At 41.2% G+C, this 27,042-nt stretch overlaps 1 protein-coding gene and 6 non-coding genes across 11 annotated transcripts; 2 read left to right on the top strand and 5 right to left on the bottom strand.

Annotated features, from left to right (window-relative positions):
- Positions 1-1,635: 1,635 nt before the first annotated feature.
- Positions 1,636-1,708, bottom strand: trnav-uac (transfer RNA valine (anticodon UAC)). The gene has a single exon. It is a non-coding gene; the product is annotated as a tRNA-Val (tRNA).
- Positions 1,709-2,045: 337 nt separating this feature from the next.
- trnav-uac (transfer RNA valine (anticodon UAC)) lies at positions 2,046-2,118 on the bottom strand. Its single transcript has one exon. It is a non-coding gene; the product is annotated as a tRNA-Val (tRNA).
- Positions 2,119-4,982: 2,864 nt separating this feature from the next.
- trnav-uac (transfer RNA valine (anticodon UAC)) lies at positions 4,983-5,055 on the top strand. Its single transcript has one exon. It is a non-coding gene; the product is annotated as a tRNA-Val (tRNA).
- Positions 5,056-5,465: 410 nt separating this feature from the next.
- Positions 5,466-5,538, bottom strand: trnav-uac (transfer RNA valine (anticodon UAC)). The gene has a single exon. It is a non-coding gene; the product is annotated as a tRNA-Val (tRNA).
- A 235-nt stretch (positions 5,539-5,773) lies between these two features.
- trnav-uac (transfer RNA valine (anticodon UAC)) lies at positions 5,774-5,846 on the bottom strand. The gene has a single exon. It is a non-coding gene; the product is annotated as a tRNA-Val (tRNA).
- Positions 5,847-8,259: 2,413 nt separating this feature from the next.
- trnav-uac (transfer RNA valine (anticodon UAC)) lies at positions 8,260-8,332 on the bottom strand. Its single transcript has one exon. It is a non-coding gene; the product is annotated as a tRNA-Val (tRNA).
- Positions 8,333-9,106: 774 nt separating this feature from the next.
- On the top strand, positions 9,107-26,807 carry LOC128443135 (nuclear receptor ROR-alpha A). 5 transcript variants are annotated; one of them, XM_053425909.1, is made up of 13 exons: positions 9,137-9,243; positions 16,560-16,767; positions 17,164-17,258; positions 17,773-17,858; positions 18,549-18,690; positions 19,087-19,355; positions 19,449-19,641; positions 21,066-21,187; positions 21,773-21,905; positions 22,215-22,322; positions 22,732-22,842; positions 22,957-23,069; positions 23,439-26,807. In XM_053425909.1, the coding sequence occupies exons 3-13, from the start codon at positions 17,252-17,254 to the stop codon at positions 23,601-23,603; spliced, it is 1,449 nt and encodes a 482-aa protein (XP_053281884.1). In that variant the 5' UTR covers positions 9,137-9,243; positions 16,560-16,767; positions 17,164-17,251; the 3' UTR covers positions 23,604-26,807. The 5 variants fall into 5 exon arrangements, with proteins under 5 accessions (XP_053281875.1, XP_053281903.1, XP_053281884.1 ...); XM_053425936.1 differs by lacking the exon at positions 17,164-17,258; XM_053425900.1 differs by lacking the exons at positions 16,560-16,767; positions 17,164-17,258 and having other exon boundaries at positions 9,107-9,243.
- The last annotated feature ends 235 nt before the right edge of the window (positions 26,808-27,042 follow it).

The following is a 27,042-nucleotide window of genomic DNA, read 5'->3' as shown; positions in this document are numbered from 1 at the left end:
TGGTCAACACAGCTCTTTGCTGCAGAAGGATAAAGACGAGTGTTTGAAACTGATGATCGACCCTCAGTCTGCACCGGAGCTGAGGCACTCGCTGCTGTGTCTCTCTGCAGTTACACAGACACACAACTAGTTGTCGATGGAGATATACATGGATTAACTCCCTGAGGTGAAATCTTTACTCCGTTTTTTTTTTTAAGTCGATAGTTTTTCAGTGTGACCTCAGCTCTGCTGCCGCGACACATGATGAACCCACGTGTCTCATTGAATCAGACAAATATCTGCATTGATTTCTTTTCGTTTCTCAGCAGTATTTCTCTGCTCCTCTCTCACGGCTGCAGCTCGTCGACTTTCCTCTTTCACCAGATTCTTCTCAACTCCCACTTCAGCATTTATTTCAGTCGCCCCGCGGCAATGACACGGATAAAAGGATTAACTTATCGTCTACCAGTTTAGAGCGCTTAAACTCAGCCTGACGCCCCCCCTGAAAATTGAAAAGATGGATGCCAGGAAGGCTCCATTCAGCGCATGTTAAATCCATCTCCCCTGTTTATTACACAGAGCGATGTTGATGTTTGAAGCTGTTCAGAATTCAGAAAATCAAAAAAAACAAAACACTTGGAGCAGGATGCAACCAAAAAATGACGTGGAAGCTCTGATCAATATTTTTTAAACACAAACATTAAAACCTTGGCTCATGTAGAACCATATACTAAGACTCTGGAGGTGGAGGAGACCAAAGCAGAGCAACAAGAAAGTGAACACAAACACCTCTCTTCAGGATTTTAAATTTTACTGTACTACTACCACGTCAATATAAACCAGAATTAAGACGTAAGTTTGAATAGGACACTGACACACAAAGATGATTTTCCAATTATTTTAACCTTTATATAGTCATAAGATATTTGTAGTATTCTGACCTTAGTCTCCTTCTGCAGACATGAATCATAACATCCTTATAATGATTAAACATGATGAATCATTCCAATGTTGTGGAAGCTGTAAATATTTACAGCAGCTTCTGGATGATATTAATCTGTGAACGTGTTTCTGATCAGAAGTGGAACAAGCAGCGTGTTTCTCTCACCTGCTTCATGTGATTCTCTGTGATGTGAGATAAGAGTAGACCTGTGTGATGAGGACGTGTCTTCCTGCCGACACAGGTGTGATGTGCACGTTCAGCTGATCCACACTTTGATATCTCATAAAACAGAGGAGGACATAACGTCCAGTCTGGTTTCATATCCCACAAGTTGGTTTTAGCTTCTGTATATGTATCTATTAACAGACAAACTGTTGGCAGGTTGAAGGATTACTGCAAGAAATGAAAGAGTCTGAATCACACAGAGATGTGTTCAGATCATTTTATTTACTTGTTTATTTGTTATTTAGGAAAGGATTAAAAGTAACATTACACAGTTAAATGGGTCTGACTCAGTTACGGCAGGTGTCTGTTCTGCAGAAATCACACAAAAACAAAGACGAGGACAAAACAGAGATTCAGAGGAGACTTAAAGGAAATGAAATAACCAGTATGAGATAAACTGGTCTGAAGAACAGCTACTGTAGAGATGTAACCATAGTTACATGATACCCAGCTTTAATGATTTTATCCACACGACAGAAACATAACATTGGTTCCACTGGGGATTGAACCCAGGACCTTCTGCGTGTAAAGCAGACGTGATGACCACTACACTATGAAACCCATGTGATGCAATCTACTTAACTGAGACACTCAAATCTATCTTTTTGTAATATTCCTTACACTTAAGTCTTGCATTTTACTTATAAATTGCTGCTGTAATACTGTACATTACCCAAATGTGGGACTAATAATGGACTGCTTATCTCATCTTGTCTGTTTTACAATTGTTTTAACTTTTCCCTCATTAGTTAATTTCCCATAAAATCTCTTCGATGTTGAACTTGATTTGGATGAAAGCAAAGTAAAGTGGATTATGGTGTAAGTATTTATTTACTGGTTATGATCAGTGAGTGGTGTGGTTTCATTATTGATATAAATTAATCAATAGAGAAAAGTTTGGTTACACTGGGGTTTGAACCCAGGACCTTCTACGTGTAAAGCAGACCTGATCACCACTACACTATGAAACCACTGTAATGAAGTCATATTTAAAGAGATACTGGTGCATATTTGAACAACAAAGGGACAGTTTTATTTTTTACATCGTGTGAATATTGGAGTGAATCTGTAGATGATTTGCAGATTCCTGTTCACAAACCTGATACACACAAGACAGATTGAGACTCACCCATAAGTGTGTGTGTGTGTGTGTGTGTGTGTGTGTGTGTGTGTGTGTATGTCAGAGCCTGATATATCTTATCTTATATCTCGTCTGTCCATTGTTGTTCAGAGTGACTGTTGTTCCTTCATCACCATGTACCACTCCCTCCTGTTTGTTTGATTCAAAGTACACATACATTTTGTGTTTGTTGTAACCTGTTGTTGTATCTCATCAGTGTTATTGTGTCACATTGTGTCAGTGTTGACACGGGGAACGTGCATTGGGGACTACAGGTGTGTGTCTGTGTCGTCTTGTGAGCGGCTCCTGTACCTGCAGAGTTCAGTTTGGCAGCGGCAGTGTGTCAGTTGTGTTTGGCTGCTGGTGATAAGCGTCTTCTCTTTAAAGTGTCGCTCTGTGTGGTGTCAGTGAACGTTACTGTGGTTAGACAGGAAACAACCAGGAGCTGTGTGTTTGTTTGTGTGTGTTTGTTTGTGTGTGTGTGTGCGTGCGTGTGTGTGTGTGTGTGTGTTTGTGCTTGTCTTATTAGCTCATGAACTCCAGCTCCAGTTGAGGCCTATACAGTTTTAGTTTTGACCATAAAGAACCTAAATCACTGATTATACCTCATATTTAATTTGAACTTTAACTAATATTTCAGGACATGAAGTATAAATTCAAAAACCAAAAGCTCTGGAATTCCCTCATCTTTCTAAGTCTTAGTCTTCTATGTGTACGGCTCCTCTTCTTCATTCTGAGATATTTTTGTTCTTACAGTTGCACGTCCGTTAACTGTTAGAAACCTCTTCAAACATTTTCCTGCTGTTGTCTGACAGTATAAAGTATCCAAAGCAACTGGCTCAGACATTTTTGTTTCAGTGTCTCTCTCTTAATGACATCTTTACCACAGCTCCTGTCGGTACGGGACGTTTGGGGAAACAGTTTCAGATCCATTGGTTTGTGCGTTTGACAGATGTGAGTTCTTCACGAGTCTTTAATACAGAGAATTAATATGGACTGAAATTACATAAATCTTTATTTAACGCAGGTTTATACGAAGTATTATTAAACATAAATAATGAATGTAAAGATTGTGAACTCGGGTCATTTTTCTTTGTTATTTACATCAGATTCTGTCGTCCTCAGCCGCTGCGCTAACTCACTTCCTCTTGTTACTTTAAAACAAGTCACTGAAAGTTCCCTCAATTCCTTCTGTCATTAATCCTTAAATCTCATTTTATCTGCACCATCTTAAATCCTCACTTCATTTGATGCAGCGAGACGAAGGCTGTTTCTTTTCTCTTCTGTTTTGTTTCGAGCTCCCTGATGAGCGGCGGTGAAATGACTTTGGCGGCTGCTGCTAATACACTATAATTGGTACGAGGAGCCGCTCGCTCTGAACAATTATAAGAAGCGTGAGCTGTAATCGGTGCGGAGGCTCAGAGGGAGACAAACAGATTCTCTCCATCGCTGTTGTCAGCCTGCTGCGTTTCATGTCTTTTAACAGACGTCAGAGTCGCTGACACAAGTTGTTCACGGCGCAGGTTGAAGCTGCAGCCGCCTGCAGGACTGAGCGCTCGTCTTTTTCCTGACACAGCTTCAGTGAACAGACTCTGAAAGACAGAAGCATCGAGGTTCAACTAAACATTTAATCATTATTTATTCACATCAACCAGAGCTGATTAACTCTTCATGCAAACAGAAGCTGCTTCACTGGAGATTTTTAAAGCCGCGACTACAGCTGCAGCCGGAGTTCTTGTGTGGACGGTAGTATTTTAATAAATTAATAAAACTGCCTACAGATGAGAAACCTCTTCACACATCAAGGTAGCTGAAATGAAAAGAAACACTAAGAAAAGCAGAACAACCACAAAAGGGGCCCCTCGCCCAGCATGTAAACGGGCCCCCCCACTCATGCACAGGTGCGGCCCTGCTCATCAGTCGGTTTTTACCTTCTCAGTCTTGTTCATTCATTCTCCTTTTTCTCACTGACATGTTCTTTCTCCAGCTTCTCCTCCTGCAGCCTGGAGTTGAAAAGGTCAGAGATAATGAATATTCTAATCTGGCCTAGATTCCATGATAAAGCCGTGTAGGTGCATGAAGACAGCGGCTGTTATCACCTCTTTGAAATATGAAGCGTGTGCAGGGGGTGTGTTTGTGAGCACCATTCATTTACTGAGGCAAAGGTCGCTGCAGATGTACGACGACAACGCTGGACCTGGAAACACACAAGTGTTTTCCTGCTGAGGAAGTTTTTACATTAGATCAGATTTTCCAGGTCAGCGTTTGATGATCAATGAAATCAACTGGGTAGTTTATTTTTTCCTTTTCTTTTTCCCTCAGCTCAGGTTTTCTCTGTATCGCAGGTCGATCAGTGTGAAGCTTCAGGCGTCTTCACCAGGAGCAGATTCACGTTCAGTGATTTCCTCCTCAACACTTTTATCCAACATGACGTCCAAGATATTTATTAGATGAAAACAAATGTAACAGTTTATTACAACAAAGCCTGTGATTAACGTCTGTGGTACAGGGAGCGTACTCATCCCAAAGTTAACGCCCTCACTAGACTAGAATCAAACTATATTATATTACATGGATTGGTGCAACATTTTAAATGTTGTGAAATTGTAGGATGTCATTTTCCCTTTTTTCGTAATTGACGGTCCCGAGTTTCCTCTGCCAAATAAATTCTATAAACAGGGCTCAGTATCTCATTAAACGTGGCGGCACCACATAGGTTTCATAGTGTAGTGGTTATCACATCTGCTTTACACGCAGAAGGTCCTGGGTTCAATCCCCAGTGGAACCAGTACTTATGTCTGAGACTCACAGATTACTGATGTCACAAAACATTAATGTTTAACAACAAAGAGATTGTGTTCTGGTCATCACACAACTTCCTTTGTTAGTTACAGTCCATGTTGTTTAAATGGAAAATACACAAGTGGCCATCAGGGCCTTAATGAGATGAAGTCAAACAAGAGACCTCGGCCTATACGGAACTAAATTCATGCCAAAACTCAGCAAATAAACAAAAGCTGTTTTACTAATTGCCTGACATTCACTTGAAAACACAAATACAAAGCAACATTAACAAATTAATGCTTTTTTTCCCCCAAATACAAAACAAAAGTGAGTAGACAAGACCACAACTGATTTTTTGTTAAACCTGAATCTTTTGGATTGTTTCTGTTATTTGTGAGTTTGAGACATAAATTCTGGTTCCACTGGGGATTGAACCCAGGACCTTCTGCGTGTAAAGCAGACGTGATGACCACTACACTATGGAACCTCTGTGATGTTGCCACGTTTAATGAGATACTGAACCCTATTTATAGAATTTATAGTTATTTATACTTTTCCCTCATTAGTTATTTTCCCATAAAATCTCTTGCATGTTGTATTTGATTTGGATGAAAAAAGTAAAGTGGACTAAGGTTGAAGTATTTATAGTCTGGTTATGATCAGTGTTTATTCTCACTTTAAAAGAGAGTTGTGGCTCCATGTCAATCAAAAGAAAAGTGGTTTGGTTCCACTGGGGATTGAACCCAGGACCTTCTGCGTGTAAAGCAGATGTGATGACCACTACACTATGAAACCTCTGTATTCAAGTCATATTTAATGAGATACTTGAGCAAGGACAGATTTTAATACAAGATAATATTGGGAGAGTATCTCTAGATGGTTATGTTTTTGGAGCTGTTTGATTTATAAACAGATACTCACTTTAATGGTATATTTTAGTTTTCTGGCAGATCTCTGATCGTAAATCGCTGATTGACTGTTTCTTCTTCTGTGTTGCAGGTTTGTCGGTGGCGGTGAAGAAGACGCACACATGTGAGTTCCTTGTTTCCTGTTCCATCTGTTCTGAAGCTGCTGGTTTATGTGGCCGTCACTATTTCCTGCGGACGTGGGTGTGAAAGAGTTGTTTATGTTTCAGATTATGAGTCCAAAAGATGCATTGATTTCCCAGAATCCTTAGCTCTGAGGAGGTCAACAGGGCAAGAGCGTTTATATCTGAGAAAGTTTCTGTGTTTTATGTCGTCCATCTTTAAGTGGATAATCCTTGGTTGTTTTGACACTGTTTGTTTGAAATTTTTTCCAAAGTATAAACTAATTTCCATCGATATCATTTGAATCTCTTCCTTTGTTAATGAGTACAGAGAGAATCTGAATCTGAGGGCAGGGGGAGTCACCGCAGTGGAGGAGTTGTTCTGGTCTCTGTGGGGCTCTGACACTTTAAGTTTCCTGGAACTAGTTTTTAAAGGAGGACGTGTTGAGCGGTGAGTGTTCAGGGGCGATAAGGATAAATGTGTGACGGGGGAGCGCTGCCACAGTCGAGTCGCTCTCATTAGAGCTGATGGAGACGGATAATGAATGTGAAGATGGGATGATCGCAGAGAGAATCATTGATCCTCCGGGAGCCTTGGAGGCTTTTTCCAAACAACTCGTAACGGGCTGCTGGGAGTATATTGACCCGGGGGGGGGGATCCGACGTCGAGCCTTTCGAAGCGTAAATCATCCTCATGTTCTGCCAATTTACAGGAAGAATGAAGACTGCTGCTGCTCACTTTCTTCTCTCTGCTGGCAGGAGTCGCTCGGCCTTCGGGCGCTGGTGTTTACTGAGGCCGGCTGTTTTCACAGAGTTTAATCACTTTCACCGAAGCTCACAGCTCAGACGCAGTGTGGGATCATGGGTAAAAACACCAGTTAGCTCGAGCTACTTCAGCTCGTTCGGTTACTGCTGAGTTACGTCTTATTTACCTTTAGCTTTAATGGAAGTTCTGTTGTTCTCCACGGCTCAGATACAGGAAAAACATGGGCCAGAAGAGACACACAAATACAAATATGTTGAATTAGCAGGTCGCTAGAAAATAAAACTGGTCTTAAGTTGTTATCTCACAAGTCCCAGTCCTTCAACATCCCTCAGATCCTGATGTCACTTCATGTTTAGATAAGGACACTTATTGTCAACTTTAAAGCCTGACTGGGTTTTTTTTGAGAGCTGATGCTGATTCTAATATTTCGGCCGATATTCATTTTAAAACTTGTCAGCGATTCATGAGACCACGTTATCAAACCCTTATCACAAAGAAATGAAATTCATATTTTTATTGTTATTTATATTTTATACAAGTATTTTACAGTTTAACCACAAAATCTATTCTAAATAACTATAAATAAAAATAAAAACTCACTTCAGCTATTTAACAATTGAACTGATGAAGAATCTTGAGTTTGACTCAGATTTGTGTTGCTGTATAGAAGAATAGCAGCATGTGATTGGTGGAGACTTTTTTTTCGCTGAAACAGCATCTCTTTATTTACTCGCTTTGTCGTCCTCTTGTTATCTTCGTCTCTTTGTGGTTTGTCTCCTTTCTTGTTTCACACTCTCTTCTTCCTTTATACCTCATCTCCCTCTTTTTTTCTCTAAGCTGTTTTCTATGTGAAAACATGTGAAACCACATGGCAGCGCGCACGCCATGTGGTTGTTCTTGTTTGTTTATGTGATGTTGTGTTTATCAGGGTGTCACTCTCTGTCCTGATGTGAGAAACACAAACCATAAACAATCCAACGACTTCAGTGATGATATCTGTGAGTAAATTTGGTTAGTTTGTTTCTTTCGTGTCAGCGTCACTGTCACAACAAGGTCGACGGGAAGTCAGGGGCCACTGGTCGCCAAGAAGTTTCACATGGTTCCACAAAAATATACAAGCTGTTAGTTTCATGTTCCTGTCGTGTTTGGATAAAACAATGTGTTTGCTTAAAGGAGATGGATTATGCTCAAATTCAGGTTGATAAATTTACATCTTCTTCCTCAGACTGTCCATTGCTGCAACTCTTCATTCAGCCTCTGTCGCAAACACTTGGTCTTAGCTCCTGTCTCTTTAAAACCCCCTCCTGATAAGTCTAGAGCTGACAGGTTCTGTTGTGAATGGTTAACAATTTCATGGAGGTGTAGGAAGTGTCTGCGTCCGCTCTGGCTTTACGACAAGCCAAAATACATATCTTTGGTTCCACTGGGGATTGAACCCAGGACCTTCTGCGTGTAAAGCAGACGTGATGACCACTACACTATGAAACCTGTGTAATACTGGTATGTTTATGAGATAATCTAACTTGTTTGACCCGGAAAAAACACCGACAGATTTTCACCAAACTTGTGTGTGACATTTAAAGAGTCTCTCCAGAGGATTATATTTTTGGAGCTGGTTGGTCTGAATCTACTCAGTTTATGCTGAATCCTGCCTGTACAGTTAAAAATGTATGGATGTTTTAATTGGTGACAGACATGGGTATGATTGCTCCTGGTTTATGGTGACGCTGATAAACAAAGACATTTGCAGTGACAGCCTGACTGGTCGTGGTGGAGGTGAAGCACGCGGTCGTCATGTTGGCGGAGCGACTTGATCGGTGTGTTTGGTTTTCAGAGGTTTTACTGTGCAAGAATTAACGGCATTAATATTGGTTACAAAGGACACATTCTGAACATGGTAATCATGTGTTTGTGTTAACATATTAAATCAAAATCATCTTAGTATATGAGGCTTTTAACATCTGGACGAACATGTGTCATAGATTTCCATAGATAACAATTCAAAGACTCTGTTTCCTTTGCTGATACATTTCTACGTCTAAAGTTCTGAAGGGGAAAACATTGTTGTGGTATTTGGTAAATAAAGCCCATTTAAACAACAACCGTTAATCCTTCAAATACAAATATCAATATTCTTCTTTCAATACATGTTCTTTAAAACACAAACAACCTTTCAGATCTGGCTCCTCTCATTGGCTGGTGGATATGTCAATCAGAGGGGGTAGGTCGGGGGAGGGCGGGACTGGGCGGCGACGTCACGGTCACATGGCTGCTCATGCTGTGCAGCAGCAGCTCAGGATGATGTCAGAGCTGAGAGGAGCTGCTGCTGGTGACACAACAAGGATCCTCCTGAAACTCAGGCCTGACAAATATGTACTTTATCATTTCTGCCATGAAAGGTAAGAGAGAGAGAGAGCGAGAGAGAGAGAGTGTTTGTTTGTCTGTCTGTGTGTGTCTGTGTGTGTGTGTGTTTGTCACTGCTGAAGTTTTTTTCACTTGAGCTCACTCTTAGATGTTTTGTTGACTCTGTGTCACAGGATGATGTTGATGAGCAGCTTTTATTCCAGATTCTGTTTGTGTCTTTGTTTGGAGCTTCACTCTTTTCACTGTTTAGTTTCACGCGTGTTTTCTCAGGTTGGAAACATGAAATCTTCTCTCATCTTTAAATTCTATTCTGGGAAAATGCCACTGTGAAGAGGTGTGAGAGAGGAGGTGAGAGAAAGAAAGAGGAGGAAAGGGGAAGTGAGAGAAGGAGAGAGGACGAGAGAGGAGGTGAGAGTAGGTGAGAGGAGATAAGAGGAGTTGAAAAACAGGTGAGAGGAGATGAGAGGAGGTGAGGAAAGGAAAGAGGAGGAAAAGGGAGGTGAGAGAAGGAGTAAGGAGGAGAGAGGACGAGATAGGGGGTGAGAGGCGGAGAGAAGAGGAAAGTGGAGGAGAGAGGAGGTGAGGACAGGAAAGAGGAGGTGAAAGAAGGAGAGAAGAGGAAAGAGGAGGAGAGATAAGGAGAGAAGAGGTGAAAAGAGGGGAGAGAAAGAGAGAGGAGGTGAGAAGAGGAGAGAAGAGGTGTGAGGAGGGGAGAGGAGGTGAGAGGAGGAGAGAGAAGGAGAGAAGAAGTGAGGAGGTGAGGTGGAGAGGGAAGGAGAGAAGAGGTGAGAGGAGGGAAGAGGAGGTGAGAGAAGGAGAGAAGAGGTGAGGGGAGGTGAGAGAAGGAGAGAGGAGGTGAGAAGGGGAGAAAGGAGGAGAGCGATGAACCTGAGGAGAGTTCTCTTGGTTTTTCTTGTTCAATATAACATGATGTTTTATTAAGTGTTGTTTCTATAGATAAATAGAAATAGAAGTTTATGAGAAAATTACTTCTCACTTTATAACGTCAGTGAACATCTTCCTCGGGAGTTTATGCCTCTATCTCTAGTTTCAAGTCTTCTTCAAACAGCTGATGTTCATTTAGTAAATGATGTTCATTAAGATAAAGCACAGGATGTATGGGGGGGGGGCTGGGATACTCTATGATTGACAGCTCGTGCCATCCAATGTCGACATAACAGCCAAACTCGAGGCTCCAGGTTGCGCAGAATGAATGAAGGATCCTTGTGGACCGGAGGTGAAATGTCTTGCTTATCAATTTCTCTTGATTTAATCCTCCTGCACATTTATCTCTTTTCCACTGATGAGGTATTGGTGCCTGTTCTATAACAGTGAATTACCACTAACCCCCTCAAAAAAAAAAGTTTAGCTCCAATAAATTATTGAAGTGAAAGATGGAACCGCTGATGTCCATGAATGTGGGAGGAGCTAATGCAAGAAATTAGGTTTTATATGAATTTAAGATTGTATTTATTATACAAAATCAGTCAGCCATGATGTCTTTACCTGTATGTTGTCTTCTTTTCTACTTCCTCTTTGAGGTTTATTTGAAGTTGGTAAATAAGAAAGTAGTACATTACTGCCATCTACTGGCATGGAGTGTCAGCTCCAGCTCCGTTCTGGTATGAAACATGTTTTTTTTGCACGAAAAGAAAAGTCAAAAGTTCATTTTGGTTGACTTTTGTGGCAACTGATGTAGATTGTTATGTTATCAACATTTAATAATAAACTGTCTGACCTGAACTTCAAATTCACGGATCTGAGTTTTTCAGACCTGATGACGAGAACCGGTCTGATCCCAGGACATAACTTTCTAATGTGTTTTTCTCGCCCAGTTTTATTTTCATGGTCCGTCCACAAATTGATTCTTCCTCCGTCACTGTTACACCAACGTTCCTAAAGCCGCCTGACCTCATCTGCTGCAGTCAGTTTGACATAAATGAGAACTTTAGTGAACAATGCAAAGACAAGTCTGGAATAAAGTTAATAAAAAAAGAAGAGCTGGAAAGAGCCTAATATTGTATGTGTGTGTGTTTGTGTGTGTGTGAGAGAGTGTGGTCCATGTATTACTCGTATTGTGGGGATCAAAATGTGTTTACAAACACCAAAGTCCCCACAATGTAAAACAAGCTCGGTTCATGTTGGTGGCTTGAGAGTCTCCAGGAAATGAATCTAAGTCAGTGTAATATGACGATCGCGAGTGTGTTTGTGTGGGTGTGTGTATTTGTGTGTGATTGTAAGTGTGTGTTTGTGTGGGTGTGTGTGTGTGAGATTTTGTGTGTGTGTGTGTATGTGACAACACAGCCAGGCTGTTATGTCACAGGATTACAAACAGCCAGGAGATTATTTAACTGTCCTCTGCAGGGAGGGGGCGGGGGGGGGGGTCTTGGTGGTGATGACATCTCTTCTACATCAACAACTCAAACACTTTTTGAGTTTTTGAGTCGCGCAAACACAGTTTATGCGACTGCTAATATTTCTCATGAAGATGCTGTGAACTGAACAGAAACTGAAGCCACATGTTCCAGTTTTAAACTTCTATGTTAAGAAGCAATGTTTGATTAAAAAATCGATGGAAAACAGAACATTTGAGCCTGGGGAATGTAGATAATTCAGCTGAGGAGCAGAAAGTAAAAGTAGAAGTAAACTTGCAGCGGGGGGTGGGGGTTGACTTTGTGTTTCCACAGTAAACCTTGACACATTTGGAAGCACAGAGGCGTCTTCACGGCCTCCTCTCTCGTCCCTCTTTGATCGTCTCTGAAAAACTTTATTTATTTTCTGTGCGTCGGATAATTTATCCATCAGGGACTTGTTTTGCCCGAGCTTTAGCATTTTTGGTGTAAACAGCGGTGGCTCCCATAAAATCCTTGCAGCTCATTAGCCTTCACTTTAGCGCTGCTACACTGCTCGTTACACAATATTCAGTGGAATCTATACATGAGCATCTGCCGCATCCACAGGGAAAAGTGGAGGTTCCAGTGTTCGTCTGCAGCTCTGAGCATAATTACTGTAGAATAACATTTTAGTTTGTGTTGGTGCGGGACAGAGGATTTCACAAACAGCCTCAGAGCAAAGATGGTGGAGATAAGAAGAGAGGGAAGTGTGCTGGAGTCGAGAGGCTGAGATGTTCTTTGTTTCATTAGAAGCTTCGTGTTCATGTTCAGGACGTTTTCTCTCCTGAGATCCTGAAGCTTCATGTGTTTGTTCCATAGTTTCATTTGATCTGTTAGTTTTGGTTTCACTTTGTAATTTAGGGACTAAAGAAACTTTTCTGACAATAGTAGATCCTGTCATCAGCAAGTGGGCGGCATCTACCTACACTTGACTCTGATTGGTTTGTAGACGGCGTCTGACTTGGGCGTGTTGTCAGTTGGGGGGTCTTTCTGTTTGAATTGAGGAAATTAATGAAGAGCTTAATTTTGTTCACATGGTAACATCAAGATGGGATTAGCATTAGCAGCTTCAGGTGCAGTACTCCACAGTACTACAGTACTCCACAGTACTACAGACCTCCACACTAGTTCAAATGCACCAAATGAACGTCCTCGTTGTACTAACATTATATCGTCGGAGGTGAGGTCTGCAGCTGCTTCTTCTTCCTTTCTTCTTCTTCTTCTTCTTCTTCTTCTTCTTCTTCTTCTTCTTCTTCTTCTTCTTCTTCTTCTTCTACTGTTTAATTCTGGTTCTACTAAGTGTCTTCACTGCAAACCAACAGAACCATGGTTCAGTTTGATCCAGACCCAAAACACCTCTTCTGGTCCCACTTCGTTGTACATGTCTCAAATGTACACTACTCTGAAGCAAAGGAATACACTTTACTGCAGGAGACTATTAGGTCATTGGACATTGAAACTTTACATTAAATGTATGTGGATGTCTAGCAGACACTTTTACTGTGCGACCTGATGGAGAAGTGTCCAACTGAACCACCAACTGTGGCTGAGGAACAAGCTGCTGCTTCATCTGCCGACAGGCTTAATGAGGGTGTCTGCGCTCCATGTGCCATATGTCTGTCGTTATTTCATCCACACTGAGATTATGTGAAAGCTCGCCAAGGAGATTAAAGAAGAGTGGTCTGGTCTCGCCTGACCAGACCACGAGGAAGAAATGTCATCCTCCTTTTGTAGAAGAAAGTCAAACAGACACCTGCATTATGAACTGGGGTCAGCCGCTGCAGAGTCTATACTGTTCAGCCACAGCTCTGATCAGACCTGATGTTGGATGAGTGGGAAGAACATGAAGTCCAATGGAGGAATTGTTTTGAAGTAGAGCTGTAACAATAACAATCAAGATGCAAGCAGCTATAAATGTACCTGAAATATAATCAGACAGTTAAATAATAGATAAAGGGAAAACAGACCTTGACCAGGAGTTGTCGAAACTGGTCTTTAATCCCCCAGAGTTCAAATGATAACACACATTAGGTCCTGCCGGTTTTAAAGAGAGACCAATGAACTGCAGCAGAACAGAACTGATGCTAAACCATCTCTGTGATTTCTAAAGAAACATTTTACTCATAGTTAACAAATGAATCATGTTTTGTTGCTATTACAAGATGAAAATATGAACCCAATATTTAAAAGAGTTCAAAAACAACACTTTGACAGGTAGTGAACCAGCAGACGCACGTATGGCTAATATTCATTAGCTGTTAGATCAACATGTTAATTAGACTACGGATATAATATGGATCAAGTCACTATTTCTACAATGAGGTGTCTCTAACTTTTAATTTACCTGCTAGTCGTGCTAACAGGGAAAATACGAACTCATCTTGTAAACCGCACACTGTAAACGAAGATAGTTGACAGCTGCCAACCACCAGGGGGAGCCTTTATGTTTTCCATTTTTATTTACAGTCTGTGTCGTAATCACAAACCCCAACCACCAAGCTGTCTGAGGTTAAGTTGCATTGTGGGTAATACAGGTGCAGGTTTTGACAAGTGCGATGTTAAATTGAGTCCTGCGGTTCTCAACCTTCCGCTCGACTCCAAGGACACAAGTTCAGGAGGAAAAAACTGATAAATGGAGATGTTTCCCAACAAGCTTTGAAGGCCTCAGTCAGACAGGACGAGGATCTGCAGCCAAAGGCAAATAGTCGCATGCGACTCTTAATTTGACGGAAACATGCTGACGAAGAAGAAATGAAGACATAAGAGAATGACTGTTGTTTTATCTGAGGGAGGAGAGAGGACGAGGTCTCTGAGGGAGAGTCACCCGCTGGTCTAACGCTCCTCTGATAAACACAGCGGCCTCGTCGCAGAGAGACAAACATGAAAGCTATGTGAGTGTGACGGCTGCTGCTCTGACAGCTGATGAGTCATTAAAACAATTTCCTCTCGGCTCCGCTGATGTTAAGACTCGCTAAGCGGACGAGAAGACGATGTGTTGTCACATTTCACTCATCAAACCAAAGGTCAGTGTGAGCTGCAGGAAAATCAATATCACAACCGCTATCACTATTACAATCTCAACATGCTGATTTCTATATTTGTTTAGTCAGAAAATATGTCGATCACCTTTCTCAGAAAACAAATGTCTGTTATTCAAGATTAATTTTACTGTGATATAAACAGTTCTTCTATTTTCTTCTTATGTAATTGTGATTGAAACATGGAACATATTTTGATGGTTTCACAGAAACATAATTTGTATAGGGTTAGGGTGACATTAGTAACAATTAGTAAAGTCAATCATTCAGTATTTTAATGATGGATGAGTTGTGAATTTTTCAAGACAAACTGCAACAAAAATCGAATTTATCTGATTATCTGAATTATAGATAAATGATGAACGAAACCAAATAGTTTATCACACAGTCAAGCTCATTATTCCATAAACTCCCTTGAATCCAATCTAACTGGACCAAATCTCACCCACACTATTTTATATCCTCTAAATATGTTGAGTATTTTCACAAGATCCATAAATTATTCTCAATAAAAATACTAAAGACCTCACAGTCTGAAATAGATAAATAAAAAGCAAGTTGATCAATCATCGGATGCAAAAACACTTAGAAGCTGACCAATCACAGACAAGGTGCAGACTGCAGCTCTTCTTTTTCTTCTTCTACTGTTTAATGCTGTCTGTACTTCCTTTGATTGGTCCAAAAGTCCAAACTATCCTGCAAAGTGTTTTCACTGCAAACCAACAGAACCCCGGTTCAGTTTGATCCGGACCCAGAACACCTCTTCCGGTCTGAGGAACCTTTCACACCTGATGTTTAGGTTCAGTCATCGTTCTCACATTTATGTTCTCTGCCTCGTTCGGTCTTTTATTTTCTACCTCTATATGATCCAGATCAAGATGTTTGTGTTCGCAGTTGTATAAATAATTTAAATATTATAAATAACCTTGGCTCTAATTTCAGTCGACTGCTTTGTTCAATGTAACGTTTGATGTTGAAACTAATTACTGCAGCATAGGCGAAGTGTGTGAGTGTACTTGTACAGATATCTGTGTGAGGACCAGTTTGAGCCAAGGACCTACTGAGAGGACAATTTGGTAAAGTGAAGACATTTTAGTAAAGTGAGGACATTTTGCCCTGTCCTCATTGTAAGACCCACGTTAATGAGCTGTATCAGGTTTAAGACCTGGTTTGAGGGTCAGAATTAGGTTTAGTCTAGGTTGAGGCATTAAGTTGTGATGGTTAAGGTCAGTTAATGTACGTTTTATATGTAATGAATCCTAACTAAGATAGAAGTACAAACGTATATGTGTGTGTGAAGTCATATCTGTTTCCTCTTACGGAGTTTTTTCCAGCATAAACACTGAACTTGTCAGGACCAGTTGACGTCATGGGGACCAAGGCTCAGTCATCGTAACATCAAGGCTTAACATCGTTAACCAATCAGGAAGTGTCGATATTATTGTTTCCAATCATCTCAGTTTTTGTCCGTTGAGTTTAGTAGCGTTTTCTAAGTTCTCCGTTTGAGGGACTCTAAAACTCAGGATTCATACCGCAGCCAACCACCAGGGGGAGATCGTGACACTTTTAGGGATCTGTCATGTCGTCCATCTTTATTTACAGTCGGTGATTTTTTCAGAGATCTGTGCTCGTCCCTGGGCTTTTTGCTCCTGATGATCTAAAACTGATAACATGTGTTCAAATGAAAACAGAGGCTGAAATAATGATGATACATGTTTTTGTGTTTCTCTCAGTCAAAGTGGTCGAAGTCCCAGAAAAAGCTTTTTTCTTCTTGGTGAACATCTGTTCGTGGGTCTGTGGTTATTTTCTCATGGAGCAGCTGCACAGTTATGATGAAGTGAAGTTGCCAAAGACCAGCTGGAGATTTCAGCAAAAACACCACAGTCCCAAATCTATCGCACCGTGTCCTTGTGTCCTCAGGGATTCGTGAGTTGAGCCTCTGCTGGTGTGAAGATTTAAGAGCCTGGTTCCAGATTTCTGAACCTCTGCCCTCGTTTTTGACCGATTTCATCTCAACCATCAGGAGACTGTGTTAGCGTCGCGGCTACATTCAGTTTCTATAATAAACTGTACACACATAAAGATGCATATGAAAGACTGGGGAAGTGAAGCAGCTGAACCAGATAATGTGAGTTACTGATTTTTGTCTCTTTGAGGCTTGAAGGTCGATGGTTGAAAATCCAGGAAGTTTTTAGCATCACTGTTTTCTCTTACAATCCACATTGACGATCTGATGATTTTTGTCGTCATTGATATTAAAGACGTTCACGATTTACTTTAAAGTGATCAACAGCCTTTACGTCTGTGCTGATTGGCCACATTATGTCACATGTCTGTATGATCTGGAAAATAAAGTGTTTTAAATTAAACAAACACGATATTCGAGTCTGAATATCCTCAACATTAAGAGTTGTGTCGATGTTTTTCTCTCGTCTGTCTCTGTTTGTTCTGTGTTTTCCTGCTTAAGCTGAAAAGCTCTCTGTTAACGTGACTCCTCTTGTTGTTCACTGACTTCAACATGTAGATCCTCGTTCACTGGGTCAGTTGGTCGATCCATCACTGTGGGGGGGAGGGCGATAGACACCAGACTGGCCGAGTGTGAAGCCGATAAGATGAAGGGTTCGTGAGATATTCGTTCAACATTCAGACGGACAATTGTGGAATTAGTAATATTGTTCTCATATGGAGGGAAACTCGTGTGTTGTTCAAGCACTAGTGAGACGAACGTTGCTTCAGACTCCACCACTTTGTTTTCAGTTTGTGTGTGTTCATGTGGCTACACACTTACATAACGTGCCTCCTCTAAATATAGCCTGTGTGAGTGGATCTCGTCCGTCTGTGTGTATTAATACTGTCCATGTGTTGAAAGTTGAGACGCTGCAGTTTTACCTCTGATGAACTTAACCTGATTCTGATTTCACATTTCATGCGATCCTTCAATTCTTCATACAAACGACCGAACACATGTTTGAAGTCTGTGACATGACGTCTGATGTCAGATGGTAGTGATGATGATGATCGTGATGATGTTGTTTTGACAGACCTGACAGTTTGAGGTGCAGCTGCTGATAGATGTGTTGTTGTTGTTGTTGTTCTTCATCTCTGACAGTTTCTCTTGTTTTTCTCTATGTAGCTCAGATTGAAATCATTCCCTGTAAAATCTGTGGAGACAAATCTTCAGGGATTCACTACGGGGTTATCACCTGTGAGGGCTGTAAGGTAAGCCCCGCCCTTCCTCGACACCATGTCACTTCCTGTTTGACACTGAGCTTCAGGCTTCCTCTCGGAGGTTGTAATGGAGATTGGTTTGATTTTGAGGGGAAAAAAAGTCCTTGTTACTTGTTTTCATATTTAGTTAAAATATTTTTTGTATCATCTTAGTGAAAAACACAGAAATGTTTTAGTTTTCATTCAGAAACAGTTTGACCTTTAAAGGGACATTGGTGTTAAACATCTGTTAATGTTTTAAATCTTGGAAACAGGAGTTTATTTCCATTCTCATGAACCATTTATATCCAATTCCGCCTACTTATTGTCTGTCTTTATTGTAATTGTATATATCATCAATATTCAAAAACTGTTTTTAGGTTGTTCGTCGGTCTGTCACATTCTTGTGAGCACGATATCTCAAGAACGCCTTGAGGGAATTTCTTCAAATTTGGTGCTGACATTCACCTGAACTCAAGAATTAGCAGATTACAATTTTATGGTCAAAAGTCAAAAACTTGAAACTTTTATCTCAAGTCTGCCTTCAACTTCTTCACATATCCTCCACTCAAATATTAACTAATTATATTTCAGTGGTCAAAGGTCAAAGTGACGTCATATGAGATTTGGAGATTGGTGTAAAGACGAGTGAAGGTCTGACCCTGGTGTCACTGACTGAAACCCCTGTCCCTCCTCTCGCAGGGTTTCTTCAGACGCAGTCAGCAGAGTAACGCCACCTACTCGTGTCCTCGCCAGAAAAACTGTCTGATCGACCGAACGAGCCGAAACCGCTGCCAGCACTGCCGTCTGCAGAAATGTCTGACTGTGGGCATGTCCCGAGACGGTAAGACACACACAGACACACACACACACTCACCTGCAGAAACATCTGGTGGTCAGCAGTTTGCAAGATGTTAGTCTGCAGACGCACAACAAAACGCAGCAGATGTGTCAGGTGTGTGGGAAACGTGTAGTCGGGGGAAATGTTCCAGGAAGTTTTTCACTCTGTGGCTGATTCACTTCTTTATCATCTTTATGAACATGTGACATTTTGTTATTTGATTAACTTTTTGGGCTCAAAGGTCAAGAAGAACAAAACTATGGATTGAAAAATACAATCTCCACAAATAACAGAGAGATGATCTGATAATCATGCATCACGTCAACAATCTGCATAATCTCTGCATCCTATTGAGACATGTCATGACTTGAATATTAAAATATATATCTATATCCACAGCGGTGAAGTTCGGTCGCATGTCGAAGAAGCAGCGGGACAGTTTGTACGCTGAGGTTCAGAAACACCGGCTCCAGCAGCAGCAGCAGCAGCAGCAGCAGCAGGGGCCCCTCCTCATGTCCCACCCCAGCCTCAACAGCCCGAGCCCCGGGGACGCCGAGCCGCTCTCCCCCCAATACGGCCTCTCCTCCAGCGGCCTCACTGAGCTCCCTGATGAACTCGGGGGCTACATGGAGCAGAACTCCCCCGAAGGAGGATCCGTCTCATCCAAGGTTTTTGGCATTTTACAGAAAAGAACATATCGTGACCTGAAATTAATTGATTGTTATTCCAGTTTTTAAATCGAGTGTTTCTTCCACCAACAGACGGACTCTGGAGGTGAGGGAGGAGGAGGATTGTTCTACCTGGACATTCAGCCCTCACCCGACCAATCAGGACTGGATATTAACGGCATCAAACCGGAGCCACTGTGCGACTACGGGTCCAGAAACGGCTTCTTCCCATACTGCTCCTTCACCAATGGAGACACGTCGCCCAGCGAGTCCATGACCGAACTGGGTGAGCTGCAGGAATGAAGTGCGGGGGTCACAGGCCTCATAACAGATAGATAGATAGATGGATAGAAAGATAGATAGATAGATAGATAGATAGATAGATAGCTAGATAGATAGATAGATAGATAGATAGATAGTTGGACGACAGCAGATCAAGGGCTTTGCATATAGTGAAGAACAAGAGACTGAAAACTTAATTATTAAATCATCAATGAAAATGTGTATTCACAGTAGTTGTTTGCAATATAAAGGCAGGAACAGGACTAAAACAAATAAATTTGAATATAAGATGTGCATAATTCCCAGTTATTCCAGGAGTAGCCTGAGAGTTCTGATGTGGACAGAATATGTAAGAAAGTTTCCTCCTTCACTCCCTGAACGTCTGTTGAAGAGGAAAGCTGAACTGTAGATGGTTAGCGACTGTAATGGATTACAAAAGTAATCTGTCTCTAGTTCTTTCTGCGTGTGAGCTGCTCTGAAAAGTAAAACACCAGCAGACGGTTGCAGAGCTGGAGGGAAAATAAACAGAGAGAAGATGAGGAAATATCCTGAAAGAGGTGAAGACTTCTTCTCTTAGCTCCTACATGGCGACCTGTGTTTTCTCTGCTCTGGATGCTGACGACTGAACGCTGCTGCTGATTGTGTTGGTTCAGTTTCTTTGTGATTGGTGGACTGCGAAACTAAGATCTCCCTTCTGGGATAAATAAAGTTGTTTGAATAGAATTACGAAGGAGACAAAGAGGAGAGCAGTGTGTGGGGCAAACAGAGGTGGTTCAAAATAGCAGGAGGTTGGAAACTCATCTTCACAGCTCATTAAAATCTCTGTGTGGTAATTAGCTCTCTGTTAATTAGGGACAATTGGGATGTGGCGGGGGCTCGGTGTGGGAAATCTTCTTCTCTTTGTCCCGGGAGACTTTTCTTTTCTTTGACAAAAGCTTTTCTCAAATTATCGTCCCCACACTGAGACCTGGTCCGAACCATCTGGATTGTCTGCTGGTATTCATATCGATTCATTCATTCATGCAGAAGCAATTGACAACAGCACAGAGACACTGATCAGAGCTGCGTTGAACTACATGTTACAGTCTTATCTTATCCCATCTTATCTTATCTTATATTGACAAAGTTTCATTCAGTATTTAAACTTCAGCACTGACGCATCAAACTCGTCTACTGGGTCACGATGAACTGGATGTTAAAAGCATCATTAAAGTCAGGATGTGGTTTAAACCAGGCTCAGACCGTAAATAAAGAAGTGAGGCCAAACACATCTGGATCAAAAACAAATAAAACTGTTAGAAAAGAATAAATAAAAAATAATAACACTAAACGTGTGGCAAACATTCAAGCATGACCTCCTGATATGACAATAAAAACTAGAATTAAGTGAAATCAGGGCGATATGATAAAAGTGTGATGTTGTTTCAGATCATCTGGTCCAGATCATCTCCAAATCTCACCTGGAGACGTGTCAGTACCTGAGGGAGGAGCTGCAGCAGATGAGCTGGCAGAACTTCCTGCAGGACGAGGTGCAGAGTTACCAGAGCAAGGTGTGGTCACTGTTTCTGTTTGTAAAGTCATATGATGCATCTGAGAATTTCATTCCTTTTTATCGTTCTTTATCATATTAAAGGTTTTTGTAAGTTTTTTCTATTGCTACATAGCCAGTGTTAAATTTAACGCAGAACTCTCATGTTTGAGTTGAACGCTTCAATGGAAACGCTGCTCATTCAAATTGAATGTGGTGAGATCATGTGTTTTGGTTCTGATAATTCACCTTTTTTGCTTTGCGCTCGGTGGAAGTTGAGTAAAGCTCAACTTTTCAAGCTACAGCCAATCAAATCATGGAAGGAGAGAGGAGGCGGAGTCAGCCGGTGAACCTGGTGTTTTACTTCCTGTGTTCTTCCCTCTTGTCGATCAATCAGAAACCTGCTCCGTAAAATATTTTTTCTCGTCAAGAGTTATCGTTTCGAGTGATGAAGTACAAATCTTATTCCTCTGACAGCTTTTCTTCTCTTGTAGTTAGCATGCTAACCATCCAGCCCGTCTCGTCACTGAAGAAGTGGCGTGGCCGTGCGGAGGACGTGTTTTAACTGTACTGTCTGTACGTCGTTTTGATTTCTCCCTGTGTGCAGCCGAGGGAGGTGATGTGGCAGCTCTGTGCCGTAAAGATCACCGAGGCCATCCAGTATGTGGTGGAGTTCGCCAAACGCATCGACGGCTTCATGGATCTCTGCCAGAATGATCAGATCGTGCTGTTGAAAGCTGGTGAGAGTAATCTTAACATCGGTCACTTCTTTACATGATCAAATATATGGTTAGAGGCGTTAGACCTATGAAGAGACATTAACTGGAATTTAAATTTTCTTCTTCTGAACATTTGTGGATGTTTTTACAAACCCCTTCTTTCCCATTATTTTTTCGACAAATCTTTCACTTCATACGTGGAAACAATCTCTTTTTAAAATCAAATGTGCTTTAATTAGTGATGACTGATCGATCCAGGTCTGAGCAGCGAGTCTTTAAATAACCATCAGCATTTTCTCATTATTAATCATAAGGTTCTGTCTCCGTCAGGATCTCTGGAGGTCGTCCTCGTCCGGATGTGTCGAGTGTTTGACTCGCAGCACAACACCGTTTACTTTGATGGGAAGTTTGCAGGTCCTGACGTCTTCAGAGCGTTAGGTGAGAGGAGGAAGGTTCTAACTCACAGAGGTTCCACTCCAGCAAACTCAGTTACTCCACTGGTTCATTCTATGTGACAGTACATTACATTTTTGTGACTTCCTATATTGTGATATTTCTATGACTTTTATTTACTATACTTCACAAATGTTCTGCCTTAAAATACTTTCATTTTATTACAGCACTCTAATATTAATATGACTTACTGTGATACTTTTGACGCCTTATGTTTATGAGGTTTTTGATGCTTTACTTTAATTTCTTCAGAATTCAGAAGTTAGCTTTTTGCCGAAAGATTCAAAGTTTTGGTTCTTTCTGTGTCTTCAAACAAACATGTCACCGAGGATAATGTCACGTTTCCGTGGTTCTAAGCATTCTTGTGTTTGTGTGTGTTTGTGTGTGTCTCCAGGTTGTGATGATTTGATCACATCGGTGTTTGACTTTGCTAAGAGCTTGTGTTCACTGCACCTGATGGAGGACGAGCTTGCTCTCTTCTCAGCGTTCGTTCTGCTCTCGGCAGGTTCGCCTCTTCACTTTTTTTTCTTCAGTCCGTTTATCATTATCTGCAGCCGTCTCACAGCTGTGTGTGTGTATGTGTGTGTCTGTGTGTGTGTGTGTGTGTGTGTGTGCGCAGACCGCTCTTGGCTGCAGGAGAAGCTGCAGGTGGAGAAGCTGCAGCAGAAAACTGAGTTGGCTCTGCAACACGTCCTGCAGAAGAACCACAGAGGAGACACAGTTATGAACAAGGTACACACATTAAAACACACATTAATAAACACACACACACATTAACACAAACATTAACACACACCCACTACACAGGTTTCAGCAGCATCATTTAAATGAATTGTTCCTCAACATTGATCAGTTTTTTGTTAGAAACTTTTCTTAAAACATTTATGGAACCTGGAAACTCGGAATCTAAAATAGCTCCACGCTGCCGCTCTGTGGAGAAGTTGTGAACTACAGCACAACATACTCAAGCTCAGACAAACAATCACTGAGATGTAGTAGATTACATGCTGAGATGTAATAGATTACACAGTGAGCTCTTCACAGTGTTGCCACAGTAATGAGACTGACTGAACTAACCATCATGTCACTTCCTGTCCTCAGCTCAGATGTAAAGTGGCAGCGCTGCGTTCGCTGTGCAGTCGGCACTCAGAGAAACTGACGGCGTTCAGAACCGTTTACCCCGACGTGGTACGGACGCACTTCCCTCCTCTTTACAAGGAGCTGTTTGGTGCTGACCTCGAAGTGACGCCACAGGCCGATGACTGAGCGGCGATGGCTCCACAGAGCCGACCGGCGGCGAACTGCTGGACTCGGACGAACGGAGGCCGGTTTGAACAGTGATGGAGGACGTGACGACTCTGCTGCACGTTTCCTGGACAGATGAGGCTTTGAGAAGGAAGAAACCAGAACTCGTCTCCTCTCACGGCCTCGGGTTCGGATGCAGGGAGGAGTCAGGCGGTTTGGCTTCGCCTGCATGAGGATCTGAACCAGTTTCAGCTCTAACCCTGAAACTTCAGTTTTCACACTGAAGCTGGGTTTGTTTTTCCGTCACCAGCTCGTCGACACCTCAGAACTTCTTCTTACGACAAGATGATTTCATTCACATATCCTCTGGAAACGACTGGCGAGCTAACATGGCTATTGAGCTAGCTCGTGGACAAACTGTGATCAAGGGCGAATGTTGGAAAACCTGTCAAAAGACAGAGAATCAGAATCCGTCCATTTATCTGTTGAACCAGTTAAAACATAAAATCTTCAAAGTGTCGAGTGGAAGTGTAGATAAAGTTCTGATAATTTGAATCATTGATGGTCAGACAACACAGATTTTAATCATAGACTGTAAATAAACATGGACGACGTGATAGCGTTAATTTAATGTTTGTCAAAGAAGGAGTACATCGTGTTAGGTCTTATCACACTGATGTTTGTTCAAGGACTGAATGATAATGAAGTCATCACCACAAGATGGCCATGTTTGTATCGGAGATGTTTTAGTTTCAGGAAGTGGAGAAGTGTCGTCCTAGCCTGACGTTGTCAGACTCAGAATTCTAGTCAACTAGCCCGACCAAAAATGTTGTGGGCGGGGCTAATTTCGTCTGGCATCCAGGCTAGTGTCGTCCATCTTTATTTACGCTCTCTGTGCGTTTACAGTGTGAGAGATGAAATCCAGCTGCTCTGTAACTCCGGCTCTTCTCAGCTGATTCTGTCATTTGAAAAGTCTTTTGTAGAAGAGAAAGACTGAAATGACATCACCCCCAAAAAAAACTGGAAAAAGGTTTCAAGTCAATATTTTATAATGTTTGTTGAGGTGATGCATCACTCAGGTTCAAACGGGTGCTTCACTCACACAGTGACGTTCATGTGATCCCTGCTCACTGACAGGTGACCAGCTATTCAGATGATATTCATATAAATTCACAGGTGACAGATCGGGTTGAAGGTCCGGACCAGAGTCCTAAACATGACAATGACATATGATCTGATTGTTGTTTTTATCATCCAGCAGACACACTGAGCACGTAGCCTGTAGCCCCATCTGGTGGTTATCACCTAAAAGTGCATGAATTCCTATTCCTCAGTTTCAGCAAATCTGAATCTCATCTGTTCTGAATTCTTCTGAATTACAGTTTATTTAATCATTAACTTGACATTTATAAACATTAACACAGAGCTAACATTTAACGAAACAAAATATTTGTAGTACAAGGGTTGTGTTTTTCCCCCAAATCCATTGAAAACATTCAAACAATAACGATCTCAGTCTCTGGTTCCACCTGGAGACATGAATCTTAAAAATACAAAATAAAAAAATAAAGATTCCTGAACACTACAGATTATTAAAGTCCTAATTTGAGTCTCTGTCGTGTCAGAGAAGAAATATCAGAAGATCTGTCTGTTGCTTGTGTAGCAGAAGGAATGTGCAGCATCTCAATTAGGTCTTATAACGGAACCACATGATCATAGAGATGAGAAATATGAAAAGATTCTATTCAAAAGTATCTTTTCTGAAAATAAATCAAAATGTGAGGCTTAAAATGTTTCTGGAAAATCAAATGAAAGTTTAGCTCAATGATCTGGTTATTTAAAGGTTTTGCAGTTACAGGGCATTGCCAGTAGGCGGTGCTGCAGCACCGTCAGAACCCAGACTTCCAGGGAATTTACGTAAGCAGCTGTAACTTTACTAATCTATCAGACACGTTCAGCATCAAACTATGTCTTTACTCACCAACTTTTGTCAACTTTTGGTTAAACTGTCTCCTAATTGTCGGACGTTCCCCTAATTTTTGTGTTTGCTATGCAGCTAATGTCCGACTCTACTATGCAGACACATGAAACAACAAATCACACATCGACCACAAACATCTGATTTCAATCCACGATAAGTGATAACACTTTAAAAATGATATCTGTAATATTCTTCTATTGTTCCAGTTATTGGTTGTAAAATTTCTTTGCGTATTTTGTTGACTCGTTACGTCATATTTCATTTTAACTTCTCCGTCACACTCACACAGCTCTGCACGTCCAAAGTACAAAAATACGCTCTGGCAAAAAATAATTGAACTTCAGCCATGACAAGTCAAGCAATAATGTAAATGTTGTATTTCATCTTTATTGTGTACAGTTTGAAAATAGAGCATGACGATGCAGATTCTAATTTATACGATTTCCTTTAGATCCAGTGTGTTGTTGGAGTACTACAACTGTCACATGATCACACGACGACACAATTTCCTCTCTTTGCGTCACCTCATTGGTTTGACGAGTCTGTACAGGCCACAGGAAAATTCTAATATAGACTCCTTATCTGTTGATTAATATGCATCTTAATGTATAATATCTGATTTAATGTGCACTGTTCTATTTTAGATTTAGTTCAGTTTTGTGTTTTTAATATTTCAACATGCGTGTGGTTCTTGTTTAACTTTGTAACGTTGGCCGGGTCTGGATTTTATCAGCTGTGCCAACGGGAATGTTTCTTCACAGGGAAACTCGTTAAAGGAAAATTCAGTCTTTTTACATCTCGACAGTAAAAACTATTTAAGCCTCATTCGTTTAAAACAATGTTCACCTGGCGAGTGGATCACATGTTGCAGCCAGAGACGTAACGTGTTCAACAGACTGTTACTAAAGATGGACGACATGACAAATCATCAGTCCACAGAGATTATTAACCACAAAGAGCCGCTGAGGTAGTGGACTTTATAAATATCTATAAAGTTTTTAGAAGCTATGTCAATCAGGGTTTGCAACAAGTTTCATCTTGAAAGAAGAACTGAATTTTCCTTTAAATGATCAAATGTAAATCTGATTATGAAAAACTCATGATCCAGTGATGTTATTGCTCAGCCTGCACCTGTGTCAGTGTGTCGGGCTCGAGCCTGTTGATTAAAAACGATTTGTTTTGTTTTGATACGAAGCAGAACGGCTGTATCTGAAATGTACTGAAGAATAAAACAGAGAAAATTATTCACTGGCCTCTAAACTCTGTGTCTGAGCGAAAGGGAAGAAAAGGAAAAGATGGGAGGAAAGAAAGAGGGTAAGGAAAGGTAAGGAAAGGAAAGGAAATAAGGGATATGGAAAGAAAGTAAAGAAGGAGTCAGGAAGAATAGGGAAGGAAAAGGAAGTTGGAAATTAAATTGGGGAAGGAAATGAAAAAGAAAGGAAAGACAAGGAAAGGAACAGAGAGGAGGAAAGGACTTGT

The sequence above is a fragment of the Pleuronectes platessa genome, chromosome 1 (assembly GCF_947347685.1).
Source record: "Pleuronectes platessa chromosome 1, fPlePla1.1, whole genome shotgun sequence".
NCBI lineage: Eukaryota > Metazoa > Chordata > Actinopteri > Pleuronectiformes > Pleuronectidae > Pleuronectes > Pleuronectes platessa.
This window is presented reverse-complemented; position numbering and strand designations above follow the sequence as displayed.

What these genes read in the sequence shown, in the direction of transcription:
- LOC128443135 (XM_053425900.1), top strand. Translation starts at nt 9,216, where the DNA reads ATGTACTTTATCATTTCTGCCATGAAAG. An exon ending in TGTGGGCATGTCCCGAGACG is followed by an intron (nt 18,691 to 19,086) that starts GTAAGACACACA and finishes CTATATCCACAG; the next exon opens with CGGTGAAGTTCGGTCGCATG. An exon ending in TGACGTCTTCAGAGCGTTAG is followed by an intron (nt 22,323 to 22,731) that starts GTGAGAGGAGGA and finishes GTGTGTCTCCAG; the next exon opens with GTTGTGATGATTTGATCACA.